We start from the raw sequence: 13,086 nt of genomic DNA on the forward strand, positions 1-13,086 counted from the left end.
CTGTCATTACAGACCGCCACACTGAGAGGGAGGGACAGCAATGGGAGGAATGAGGCAACAACTTCCTGTTTGTAACGGCTAGCAATGCACTCGTCCATAACCCAGTGAAAAACAACTATAATTACTGCCTGTAAGCTGAAACATTTGATGATTATTGTACTGTATGGCTGCAGGCTGCCGATGTTTACACGCACAGAAGGGACCTTGACCTTGCAGTTCAGCTGCTTTAAAGAAATATGAACTATAATATATATGCTGCCTTCACACGCTATTGGAAATTTGATCATGTGCACTTCTTAAGTTTGATTATGAGCTTGTTGTGTTCAGGTGCTTTGTTGTCAAGAATTGAGGATGCCATTGTTTATAATCACATTCACAACAAAAGCATTATGTAGACAAGTTAAGGAAATAGTTACCCACCGTATAGTTTTACTTCACCTAGATATTTTATTCTTTTCTTTTCTTTTCTATTCTATTCTATTCTGGAAAATTGTTGAAACGCATGCTATTTTCGCTGTGTATAAAAATACAATATGCTTCAAAGGATTATTAATATTTAGATAAGCTACTACTTTAATGACAAGTCAAGGCAATGAAGCTGTTGCAGGAAAATCTACTAATAAAGCACGCACAGCAGAAATCCTTCTCCCATCCGCCATGTTTAAAGTTTGGTCATATTTGGAATAATTCCGAGAGCATGTGAAGGCAGCACGATTTAGACCACGTTTAGTTGAAAAGTGAGACCTCATGAGGAACGTACAATTGAAACACTGGGACAATCTGGAAGGAGAACTGTAATAACGCACATGAGTGTGTGTGTGTGACTGTGTTCTTCTATTTGAGCGCCTTCACGACGGAGGAGTAGGCCACGTGTATCTCCTCATCGCTGGGACAGGTGGAGGAGAACTCCTCTCGGGCATACGCCGCGTCCAGGTATCGCCACAGAGACGTCAGCGAGCGAGGGATGGAGAACCCTCGAAACTTCAGACACACCACCTGAGAGCGAGGGAAAGAGAAGATCAGCTGCTTTCCTCAGCTCTTCTGCTAAAGCGTCGCTCTGTCTGACTCACTTTGACGATGTGCAGCTTGGGCAGCAGGTTACAGTCGGCCAGAGTCAGCTCCTGACCGTCCAGGAAGGGGCGGGAGGAGGAAGTGACATCATCATCAGCGCTGTTCTCATCGATCTCGTCCGGCAGAGGAGAGCTCAGGTAGTCATCCAGCTTCTTCAGGGCCTTCAGCAAACCCTTCTCCAGATCTGCACGAGCAAACGGTTCACACAGCTTCGTTTAATCAAGAACCCACAACATGACCTGACAGGCGCAATTTCCTGTGATGATGAATTTCCTGTTTGAGTAGGGGCTTGTCCTATTTTTAAAAGCCTGTAAAACCATAATGTTCTATGCCGGTGGCCTGTACACACCAACATGGATCTGATATTCACACGAGATTTATCCGTTTAGACCAATGTGGACGAAAATGTGATGCAACACAATCAGTTACAAAACTGATTCACCAATCGAACAGTTTCTCTCTGTTGTCTCACTCACAATACACTTTATGTTTCAATGACTCGATTTATATTCATGTGAATTGGCGAGAACAAATATGAACTGAGCTGTGAATTCACATCACTTGAAGACAAGTGACCAACACAGTATCAACATGTCATGTCACATCTTAGCTGAATATAATAAACGCACAAATTAAATCTGCAGGAATGCATTGTTGGAGTAAAACTGAGTAGAGTGAATATTTGTATTATATGTTGAATTATGGATTTAAAAAGCAGACTGCAGGACCTATGAAACACAATTAAACGTGTGTGGATTTAGGATGGGTCAAGGGCACTGAGCTTTTCAGACCTTTAGACAGTCTCAAGACCTCAGGCCACTTTACAATAGTTTTAACAAATCTGAAAGAATGCAAACACTCACTGTCGTTCATCTGCGGGTTTGAGTTCTTGATGTAGGCGGAGAACTTGGAGAACACATCCAGACCGGCGGTGTTAGACTCAGGGTTGCGAGCTGCCAGCCGAGGGTATCTGTGGTGGATAGAGGGATGAAGAGGATATGGCAAACCAACAGCGTGAAAACACAAACAATGGGAAATAACGCATGTGTGGATGAAGAGAGTTACTTAGGAGGGCAGAGGTTTTCCTCCAGGAACTCTTCGATCTTGTTGGTGTCCGTCTTCACCTCTGTGCCGTACAGCAGGAAAGGAGGCTGAGCGCCAGGAGCCAGATCTTTGAGAATGTCTGGCTTCCTGCTCACAACACAGAGAGAGGAATAGCACATAACTTCTTTACAGATGCTACTCATGACCACCAGTTTCTCTTTGGAATACAGTGTCAATACAATGCTGCATAGTACTGGTCTGAAACATTAACATTCCAGGTTTACTTGAATGTATCTGCATTAGATTCATGAATGCACAGAAACACCCACCTCTTCATGTCCACGGTGGTCACATTAAAGGTCACGCCTTTCAGCCACAGGACCATGAAGAGTCGCTGAGAGAACGGGCAGTTCCCAATGCTCTGACCATCACTTCCTGCCTACACACATCAACAGAGGATCACTGCAGCTTTCTGAAAGACCGTGCAGCTTACACATAACTACAAAACAGTTACAGCAAGTGTACAGCGAGCAGCCACAGCAAAGAATCCTACTGTACCCAAACTGGGAATGTGAGTTTGCAGTGTGAATAGTTTGTGCCGTCGAGCATTAAGAGCGTAACAAGGTCATTTAATACACATCACATTGGAAAAATCTGATTCCTTCATGAGGAAGGATAAGTTACCCAGAAACTGAAGTACTGGCAAATAAACATAGAAGTATAAATTTCATATATACCACGCAAAATGTTATTTTAACAAAATAAGATGGATTGTTTGGATATGCTTGTTTCTTAACAGTGTTTATCATTATCTGGATGATCCATGTTTTGTGTGAGTTTCTTGTTTGTCTCGAGCAGTCCAGTGCTCCAGGTCCTGCACACACTTTGGTTTTCCAGCATCTTCTGTTTATTCGAACCCTTCCCAGCTGTGACTGTAGTTTCTGAGATCCGTCTATACACACCGAGGACAGCTGAGGGACTCGAACGCAAATGCCACAAAATATGCAAAGATTCATGCTCAAATTATACATTATGCACATTATTAAGAGCAGGGGTGTAAACTTTTGAAAAGGATGAAGATGTGCACATTTTTCTGATTTTGCATAAAGTTCATGTTTTTTTTATATTATTATTATTTAGGGGGATTTCTAGGACCCAGATTTTTTCTCCCCATCAGATTTTATTAGACAGAACTGCTACTAATGGAGACTGAGAATGAGACTGCACTCAGCTCTGCTCAATACAAGTCTGACGTTTATTGTCCAAACAGTTTAAATGAGAGATATGGGGTGATATATTGTCCGAGCACTAGCGGTGACCTGGAGGGGTGTTCAGGTAAACCGCACCAGCTGCACTGATGGCTGTGCTCTTTAAAACACTGGATTTTATAGCACTTTAGAGGAACCACCACATTTTATTTATAAATGCTAAATAAAAAACTGCTCTTATCAAGCCACTTCATTGGGACTTGTCATCTGAATAATGAGATTTAACAGATTATTTTGTAAAACAATTTTTTTTTACATTATAAATACATGGTAGCAACTTATAGTATACTGTATGTTGAACAATGTTTTCTCTTAACAAAAACTGATGAGCACATTAAGCTATATTGGGAAGTCAAAGAGTTTTATAAAAATTACACAAATTTTGTGGTATTATTTTGCTATGGCCCCAAAACAGATTTAACGTTTTATGCACTGGATTAAAACAAAGAAGTAAATTGTAGTTGACTTTTTTAAACCTAACGCAAGTTCTTGACAAACTCTTTATACTGCATATGTACTCTTTATACATGCGTCTTTCACTTGATGAGACATGATCTCTTCCAGAATCCAGAGCTATGAGGGGTCACCAAAGGCTTTAATATAAAAATGATCTTTGCATTGAGCAGATCTCAAGCCAGTTGAACATCTTTATGGGAGATTTTGGACTGAGTTAGACCGTGCTCTCCAGTAGCATCATCAAACACAGAACCGCACTGAGGCTGTGCTGGCGACACGTGGCGTCATCGCTGGAAAGATGCTTTCATTTGTATAAAGTGATATATAAATAAAGATGACTTGACGGAAATGATGTTATTACTAATAACATTCATATGTATTTTGGAATAAATATTATCTATTTTATATTTTAAGGGTGACAATTTTCCCATCAGCCCAGGGTTGCAAATTAGCCTTCTGGCACAATGTAGCTACAAGTATTATTAATATGCATTGACCCTGTCAAATAAACCTGAAATAATAAAATAAACAATAACATCATCATCAACAACAAAAATACTAATAAATAAATGAATGAATATATAAATCTGTTGAATTTTTCATAGGTAGTTCAAAACTATATTTAGAAAGGATAACCGCTGTTTATATTTTTCTTTTCTTTTTTTCATAAAACACATTGGTGATTTCATATCACAATTTAAAAAAAACGTTATTAGGTTATACGCTCGCGATTTTGTCATGTTTGAGCCAATCAATGCATAACCAGCATGTTATTACGTCTAACGCATTGTTTATGAGACTGAGTGTAGTTCTCGGATGGGCAGCAGTGGTCCAGACACTCACCTTCACGAACAGCTCCACCTCAGGTCTGTCTTCACTCATGCTGGACTCACTCCGAGCTACAGCTTCACCGACGAGCGCCTTCTCTTCCTCCGAGCGCACTTCCGCTGGACCCTCGACACTCAAACTGTGTGCAACTTTACCCCCTCGAGCTATGGATTTCGAATTTGGAGAAAGTCCAAACAAACGCCGCTAAGAAGTGTCTGAATATCCGAGTATCTTATAAACTGAATAAATGTCTGCTGTTCGCGTTAAGTATCGAAATCAATAACGCCTACTGCAAGACTTACTTACTTCCTCCCTCTCTCTCTCTCTCTCTCTCTCTCTCTCTCTCTCTCTCTCTTCCTGATTTGAACTTCCTCTAACTTGTAACCATATTATAACTGTTAACTGTTGTGTGATGCTACAGTCGCGCTCAGCTTCTTTTGTTCCGTCTGCGCTATTTTTAACCCGCTACGTCAAACGTTTGCAAACAAATTAGTCAGCTGATCAATATGCATAAAGACACTCGTGTATTGCATATTTTATGAGTACGGAATTTTTTTTATTAATAGTAAGTAGTTTAAAATAATTTAGTACATTTAACTTATTCTTTTACTTTAACCTAATTGTAATGACTATTTAGTTTTAATTTTAAGTAACTATTTAGATCAAATGGCATCCCGAGTTGGGACTTTAGGTCTGTCTGGGGTACTCCAGGACCGGTTTGAGAACCACTGCTTTAACTGTTTCTGGCTTAAAGGGACAGTATCATTTCAACAGCCAACGTCATTCTGACACCTAGTGGTAGAAAACTGAAACATGAACATTTCAAATGAGTAAATTATCAATCTAACCCTAACCCTAATTAGACAGTATTAGAATGATGAGCCAACTAGAAACTATACTTAAAAATAATAATAATATAATATAAAAAATAAAATACTATATATATATATATACTCCTGTTCTCCACTGCACACTGGACAAGCAAAAGACACATAGTGTTTGACATTTTTCACATATGTGTGTAGTTTGTTTGGCTTGTATGTGGTTAATTATTTTATGTTTGTGTGTAGAGTTACTACGCAAAGAAAAATAAATAAATAAATAATTATACATTTTTAGAAAAGTTTAAACAGTTTTTTATAGTAAGTGTTTGCTATTGCAATATGTGTGTGACATTTTCTATGTTTTGTGGTTTTGTGTGTAGAGTTTTGAGAAATGGAGTTTCAAAAAAGAATTTTAAAAAAAGAAAAAGAAAAAGAAATGTAACAATTTGCACGGTTATGATATAAGCTAACCAGTTGTTAAGTTTAATCACCGCTGGTAGCAACATCAGATTCATCCGTGCTGAAGCCGTGTCCCTCAAAGAGAGAGAAAAGCTTAATCTTCTCTCCCTGACTGGAATTCTCTGTTCCTTTGTCAAACAGACAGCAGGAGGAACAAGAACAACACTGAAAAACAGGCCACACTGCACACTGATCATTAAAATTAAACAATTCCTACATCCCTATGGACATAATTAACAAATGATACCTGCCACCAATGATTTATTTACTGAGAAAACAGCACAAATCAGAGTGAGCTGATATCTTCCAGCATATTCAACAGCCCTTGTTCTGGTACTAAAATAAAATACAAAGTGTCACAAGTCTTTACCAATATGTCATACTTCTCCTTGATAGAAATATGGAAATATGCTGCTGCTCATGATAAGCTACACATTTCAGTGAGGGAGAATTCCAGACAGATGGTCAATTTTAGTTATGAGGCTCTCCTTATACACATGAAGTGATCAGAAACAGCCCTGTTAACCAGTGCTCAGTGGATTACTGTATTTCCCACATTTAATTGAATTACTCGTTTTGATGTTGTTCATTTCTTTGATTTTATCAGTTTATTGTTCATAGAATACCGGACCAAAACAGAAACAGTGAGCAGCGATCTACCCTGCGCTTTATTTTCCTGTTTTTCTCTCAGTGTTTACTTCTGTTTTTTTTTTTTTTCAAATGGATCCCCTTGAGTGGTTTGTTTCGTGTATCAAGACGGCTGACTCCTGGAAGAGTATATCCATGAATTCCTCTCCTGCTCTGAGCAGACTTCCCTTGACCGGTGGACTTTGGTGCACTGTTTCTGGGGTGGTTTGGATGAGGATGCATAGCAAATAGCAAACGGACTGAAGGTGGCACTGCTGGCCTCCTGTCGGCAATGGCATGTACCCTTTCAGCCAGAGCTGGGCCATGTGTGGCAATGACGGCACGGCGGGGATCCGGCAAACAACATGAGGGCCGATTGTTGATGGTAGGAGTGTGGCCCAGGTCAGTCAGGTGATATGTGGCCCAAATCAGGCTAAGATCTGGCAGCATATTTTGTGACTCATGATAAACAAGATAAATACAATATTGCATGATAATGGTTAAATGAAGTGTAGTATTGTTAAAATGAAGTCTTTGAAATGACAAGTCAAAACAGAATGAAACATTATCATGTAAAAATTAAGCAAATCAGTCAAGTGCATGAAATATTAAAATTCCCAGACAGCAATACAGTGTTGGCCCAGATCCGGCCCACATCTGGCCCGTGTGAAATCCACTCGGGCGGATCTGGTCCAACACTGCTTGCTGTCTGGGTTGGGTCTGGACTATATGAGGCTCAAGTGTGGCTCAGATTTGAGGATTCTGGTTTCCTTAAGGCTGAGAATTGGCACCAATAATAAAACCTGTTTTGGCCCAGTTCAGGGCCAGCTAAGGCTCATTAACTGGCTGAGATTCGGGCCGGTTATGGCCCATGTGTGGCCCGAGTCTTTAATCCAGTTCTGGGCCACTTCAGGGCTCTCATTCTTTGCGGTACTTGGGCCAAAAGAAAAGTCATTTTGTGGCCCGGATATGGGCCAGAAGACATTTGCTATGTGGGATGCCAGCTCCAGGTGGAGCCCATAGCAGGGGTCCATCTGTGGAGGCCGGGCCGAGTGCCGGGGCACCCTGGACTGCCTGATCTGCCCCTGAGGTATCCCCATGTCCCAGTCCTGCTCCAGCCTCCAGGGCCCAGCCCTCTTCCCAGGTGGAACTGTTACGATGTGGGACGCACCTTCCGGGAGTTAATGTCAGACTCTGTTCTGTGTTTTGTGTGTTTTGCTCTCCATGTGTTTTGTTCATTTAGATCTAGTGTCAACCTCCTCTGCTACATGTGTTTTCCTGGTTTCTCTGATGTTTTTAAAGTCTCCTTGTTGATGTTCTCCGCATTCCTTGCTTCACGCTCCCTCACACTAGTGATCTTGACAATGATAGTGAGATAGGCCTATTCTTCAGAATGCGTGGCACCAACACTTTTTTCCCACTAGCTGACAGGATGTAACCATAAAAAAAAAAATAAGATACAGAGGTTATATAATTCTGCACGTATATACATCTGCAGTGGGCTCTGTGACCATGGTGCTAGATGTGGTGCATTTTCTATAGATAGATAGATAGATAGATCTGGTCAACTTGCTGAGACTATACCATCTTCTGTAGAGTTACTTTAGTTATTAAACTATTTTTCTGTTCAAAGTAAGTCTGTGAATACATAAATACATATTATACACATTCCTTTGTCTGATTTCAGAATAGCACTCTACTCTTACTATCTTTACCATCTGACAAGCTGTCATTTATTTGTGTGAAGACACAACACAACAAGCTTGTAAAAGAAAGGTGGGGTGTTTTAGGTGTGGTGAGAGCACTCAGACAGGGTGAAGTCATTAGTAGGAGTGGAAACTGTGAGGCAATACAGACGTGCATTCTCTGTCCCTGTGCATGTCTTTCTGTGTTTACCAAACACACAGCTCCAGCAAACTGAGTTACAGCTAACAGGGATTTTCCTATTCTCTCTCTCATTCCACTTTTCCACCGACACAGTCCTATGCAGCTCCACTGACAGAGGCACTTCTGTTTTGGAAACCCTGAATCTGTACCAGCAGCACAAGTGTGCTGTTTAGAGCTGAGATACTCGGATGAACTCGGTCTTGACAGAATACATTTCTCAGAGTACAGACGAGTCTATGTCATGTTAACATACAGATAAAAAATAACTAACAACATAAAAGCAACATAGAAGCTTTTTTTTTTTTTTACCTCTTGCGTATAACTTTGTAGTATAATTTTAAGAAATGGCTTCTTCATAAGCAACATTAATGTGAACATCTATTTTGATAAGCTGCTTTTTCTTTTTTATTTCTTTATTTATTTTTTATTGTCATTTTGTATAATCTGTTGTTTAATTGTATTTTATAGAGTTGTTTATATTTTTGGTTTTATTTCCTTGTTACAGTTCTTCTACTTTGTTTCTTTTCTCTTTTGTAGGTTTTTATTTTTATTTTTAGGTTTAAATAACCTCTGGCAAAGAGACTAGCAATGAAAAGTAGCCTTCAGGCTAATTTGGGTACATTTACATTCATGACTGCTGATTAATGTACATTTAATAAATAAATAAAATGAAGATACAAATGTCTCCCACTTATGCTCGAGTCTTTGGTTAAAGACTAGGACTCGACTCAGACCCAACACGACTGCTAGGACTGGAGACCATGCATATATCTGACTAAAGATAATATAAGTCTAAATAATATAAGTATTATTTTAATATTTAATTTATAGATTAAACAAATGTTTGACTTACATTAAAGTTTATGATGACATAAAGAAGCTGAATTAAATGTATATAAAATATCTTCTCAAAAAGGCTGAAGTATGTTAAGTTTGTTTAATGGTGACTCTTTACAATAAGGTTACATTTGGTAACAGTTAATACTAGTAAACGATGAATTAAGATTAATCCAAAACATCCAAAATAAAAATTACTGGGTCTATAAAAAAAAAAAAAAAAAGTGACTTTGTGTAAATATATATATATATATATATATATACATATATGTGTATGTATATATTTCAGAAAAATATATGATCTTAAAATATTAAATATATTTATACATAATCTAACACACACATATATGTATAAAATGTAAATGTAAAAATGTTCATAATATATACTGAATGTGTGTCTATTTATGTATACATAATAAGTAAACAGTACACATACATATGTAAACAAAAACATTTATTTTGGATGCATTTAATCATTTGACAGCACTAGTTAACAAAAACATAACGAAAATAACAGTTTTTCCAGTTCATATTTATTCATCTAGACTAATGTTACAATGTGCTAAAATATACAATAAAGTCAGGGTATAGTTCATCCAAAAATTAAAACTGACATAATTTACTAAAAGATATAAAAAATCCAGAGCAAGTACAGTACCTAACCCAGAGGCACTGCTGTGAAATTTATTCAGTTCCACCTCGAACATATCATCACCTTATTCCACAGTGTGCATCCAAATGTAGGTTATACACACACACACACACACACACACACACACACACACACACATATATATATATATATATATATATATATAAATCAAAAGTTTTGAAATTTTAAATATGTTTTATATTGTAATTAAATGTTTATATATATAGACAGATAAACACAGGAAGTAAACGATTAAAGTTATGGGATCTATACATTCTAGAGCTGATATCTTCACTGATACCGGTTCAGTTACTGTGAACCTAACACTGATCACAGACATGGAGGTTTTAGATCTAGAGCATGGAGCTGCTCCAGATGGAGGCCAGCAGTGCTGCGCTGAGAGCTCCAGCCACCGACAGCTGCGCAGCACTCGCTCCGTTGCACAGATCGACAGCGCAGCAGCTTTTGGTCACGGTGTAGCCCGCACCCAGGATGCTTCCAGCAGTGTTGTTGCAATCAGAGGTGCAGCCACTGGAGGACAGGCTCAAAAACCCAGTCACATTGAACTCTGCGAGAGCATTAGAGAGGAGCAGAAGCAAAATGTCAGGATTGATTATTCTACTAATAAAACTAGTAGTGTTTTCCAGAAGCCTGTGTTAGTAACTTTCAACAATGTGTAACAGTCCTGACTTTGGTTTTCTTTTACAGGTAGGTCTGTAGTCTTTATAGCTTTATGTGATAATAAACAAACTGGAATGACGAATAAAATGTGGAAGGCTCTCCCCCATTAAAATGTCTACTATACACGTGGGCATGTTGTTGAAACTGACTTATGAAGGCATCTAAAGTGGCCCCTAACTATATGGAAATATAATGAATTGCTAAATCATGTTTTATTTGATCTACCGCACTAATACCAACAGGTTTTGTGAGGGTTAGGCGTAGGATTGGGTTGGGTGAGGGTAAGGCTTCAGCAAATATCATCATCTCAGTATAAACCCATTACAAATATCACTAAATGAAGTTCTTGTGTGTGTGTGTGTGTGTGTGTGTGTGTTGACTGACCTGCTTTGGCAGTGTAGCAGTTGTTCTCGGAGGCAGCGCAGGACACTTGAGAACTGAATAAACATTTGCCTAGAATGCCCACTTTACAGGAATTACACGTCAGGGCTTCACCTGGAGAAACACAGAACAACAACAGGAAATAAAATTAGCATTCTTGTAAACTTCTGGGCATATCCCTCCCCCAAAAGGTCTGGGTAATCCTGATTGAGTAATTCAGTAACTACATATAGAAATGATAAAGAAATGTGATAGATCTTCAAACAGGACAGCACAGCACGGTCAGAATGTTACTATGTTGATGCTGAGTTTCCTGAAATCTGATTAAAGAGATAGACTGTTGTGAGTCTGAAAACCAAACGTGTCTGTGTGGGTAACCTAAACATATTTCCACCCTCTATCACAAGCATTTTTCTGATGCTTCAACAATATCTACTTTATTTCTTTTACTTTAATTGTATTTGTAATGTTACAGCTGAGTCACTGATGGCAGATGACTATTCTGACAATGCTTTTCATACTTTTCTGGACCCTGACAGTGTAAGTTACTTGGCAGTCTATGGGACAGCCTCCCTGTTTTTATCCAAAATATCTTAAATTGTGTTCTGAAGACGAACAAAGGTTTGGAACGACATGTGGGTAAGTGATTAATGACTACATTATCATTTTGGGGTGGAGTATCCCTTTAATATGTGCTTATAATAACTGCTAATAAATAACTACTTAAGTGAATAGTGTTTCCTAATCTAAAGTGTTAACAAAAAGCTCTGTTGGTGAATGGTGTGTTTTAAGTAAAAAACATTACAGTAAAACTCTTCCCTAATAACCTTAAAATGTTTTTTTTTCTTCAATTGATTTAGCTGAACCTCTTTTTGCTCTTGCAAATACACTTAAAACACATACTGAAAAACAAATTGCCAAAATTACAACAATGTCCTCAATGCCAAATACCAGCCATGGATAATGGACTATATTCAGCTAAGCCATCACAGGAATAAATCACATTTGAAAATATATTCAAATATAAAGTTATTTTAAATAACAGCAATAGTTTTCAGCATTATGGCTTTTATTATGTTTTAATCAAGAAAATGCAGCCTGGAGAGCAGAAGATCCTTCTTTAAAAACATTAAAGAATCAGAATAATGTAATTAATTAAGGGGAGAGGATGATAACGCCCTGTTTCTCTGTAGACTTACTGAGAGTGAGGAAACCAATCGCTGCAACGACTCCAAGCACAATCCTGATCATCATGTTGACGACGTGTCCAACAGAACTGAAGTCTGACTGCAGAGAAGCTCTTGTGAGGACAGCAAGCACTGGATGCTGGTCTGAATCTGTCCAGATATATAGCCCTGATAGAGAGGGTGGGGTTTTTTGACATAGGGGTGACAATGGATATATGCAGGTGGAAAGACGCATTTGAATGTGAAGAATGAACAGAGCAATCTGGTTTGGGGAGTTAAGAGATACCTCATTTTTGACACATACAAACACACACATGTGTACTTAGCTATAAGTACATTTTGTAGACGTCAATTGTTTTTTATGTTTGTCAAACACACACACACACACACACACACACACACACACACACACACACACACACACACTCACACGCTGTAGACACACAGTGACTGTGATTTTGTACACTGTGTTCCTAGATCAAGATCTTTTGTTTTGTCTCAATAATCATCTGAGCATAAAGTTCCCACAAGTGGAAGGTGATAGGTTGATAACATGTTGGTATTGTTGTTGAAGCCTCAACACTGAATGTACAAATACATATTTTTATTACATTTTCCCAGCACCCACTAAAAAAATAAATAAAAAAGAACAATCATGAATGAAGGACCACCTTCAAGTTTTAATTGATGTTCATTTGAAGCTTTTTCAAGCAAATATTGACATCTGTATATTTGAATTAATTAGGTTAATGCTAATTATGCTATTACAGTTTTTCTCAGTCACTTTGGTACATTTCTCAGATAAGAACTGAAAATCTCAAAATTACCTGTTCAATCTTCAGATCATTGTGTCACTTGTGCACATCAAAAAGCAGTTTCTCATT

General features: G+C 38.4%; 2 protein-coding genes across 2 annotated transcripts; both read right to left on the minus strand.

The window, feature by feature from the left end:
* Positions 1 to 677: 677 nt before the first annotated feature.
* On the minus strand, positions 678 to 4,974 carry LOC132145717 (chloride intracellular channel protein 1-like). Its single transcript, XM_059556940.1, has 6 exons — positions 4,683 to 4,974; positions 2,445 to 2,554; positions 2,137 to 2,262; positions 1,935 to 2,041; positions 1,071 to 1,255; positions 678 to 996 (listed from the first exon to the last, which is right to left on the minus strand). The coding sequence occupies exons 1-6, from the start codon at positions 4,719 to 4,721 to the stop codon at positions 835 to 837; spliced, it is 729 nt and encodes a 242-aa protein (XP_059412923.1). The 5' UTR covers positions 4,722 to 4,974; the 3' UTR covers positions 678 to 834.
* A 4,764-nt stretch (positions 4,975 to 9,738) lies between these two features.
* Positions 9,739 to 12,370, minus strand: lye (lymphocyte antigen-6, epidermis). Its single transcript, XM_059555381.1, has 3 exons — positions 12,215 to 12,370; positions 11,019 to 11,129; positions 9,739 to 10,521 (listed from the first exon to the last, which is right to left on the minus strand). Exons 1-3 carry the CDS (start codon positions 12,267 to 12,269, stop codon positions 10,307 to 10,309), a joined length of 381 nt encoding a protein of 126 aa, XP_059411364.1. The 5' UTR covers positions 12,270 to 12,370; the 3' UTR covers positions 9,739 to 10,306.
* Between the last annotated feature and the right edge of the window lie 716 nt (positions 12,371 to 13,086).

This window comes from Carassius carassius, chromosome 8 (genome assembly GCF_963082965.1).
Source record: "Carassius carassius chromosome 8, fCarCar2.1, whole genome shotgun sequence".
NCBI lineage: Eukaryota > Metazoa > Chordata > Actinopteri > Cypriniformes > Cyprinidae > Carassius > Carassius carassius.

Coding starts and splice junctions, on each gene's coding strand:
- lye (XM_059555381.1), bottom strand. CDS start 12,269: ATGATGATCAGGATTGTGCTTGGAGTCGTTGCAGCGATTGGTTTCCTC. Junction 11,130..12,214: donor GATTGGTTTCCTCACTCTCA/GTAAGTCTACAG, acceptor GTGTTTCTCCAG/GTGAAGCCCTGACGTGTAAT. Junction 10,522..11,018: donor CTGCTACACTGCCAAAGCAG/GTCAGTCAACAC, acceptor ATGCTCTCGCAG/AGTTCAATGTGACTGGGTTT.
- LOC132145717 (XM_059556940.1), bottom strand. CDS start 4,721: ATGAGTGAAGACAGACCTGAGGTGGAGCTGTTCGTGAAG. Junction 2,042..2,136: donor GAAAACCTCTGCCCTCCTAA/GTAACTCTCTTC, acceptor TATCCACCACAG/ATACCCTCGGCTGGCAGCTC. Junction 997..1,070: donor CCAAGCTGCACATCGTCAAA/GTGAGTCAGACA, acceptor CCTCGCTCTCAG/GTGGTGTGTCTGAAGTTTCG.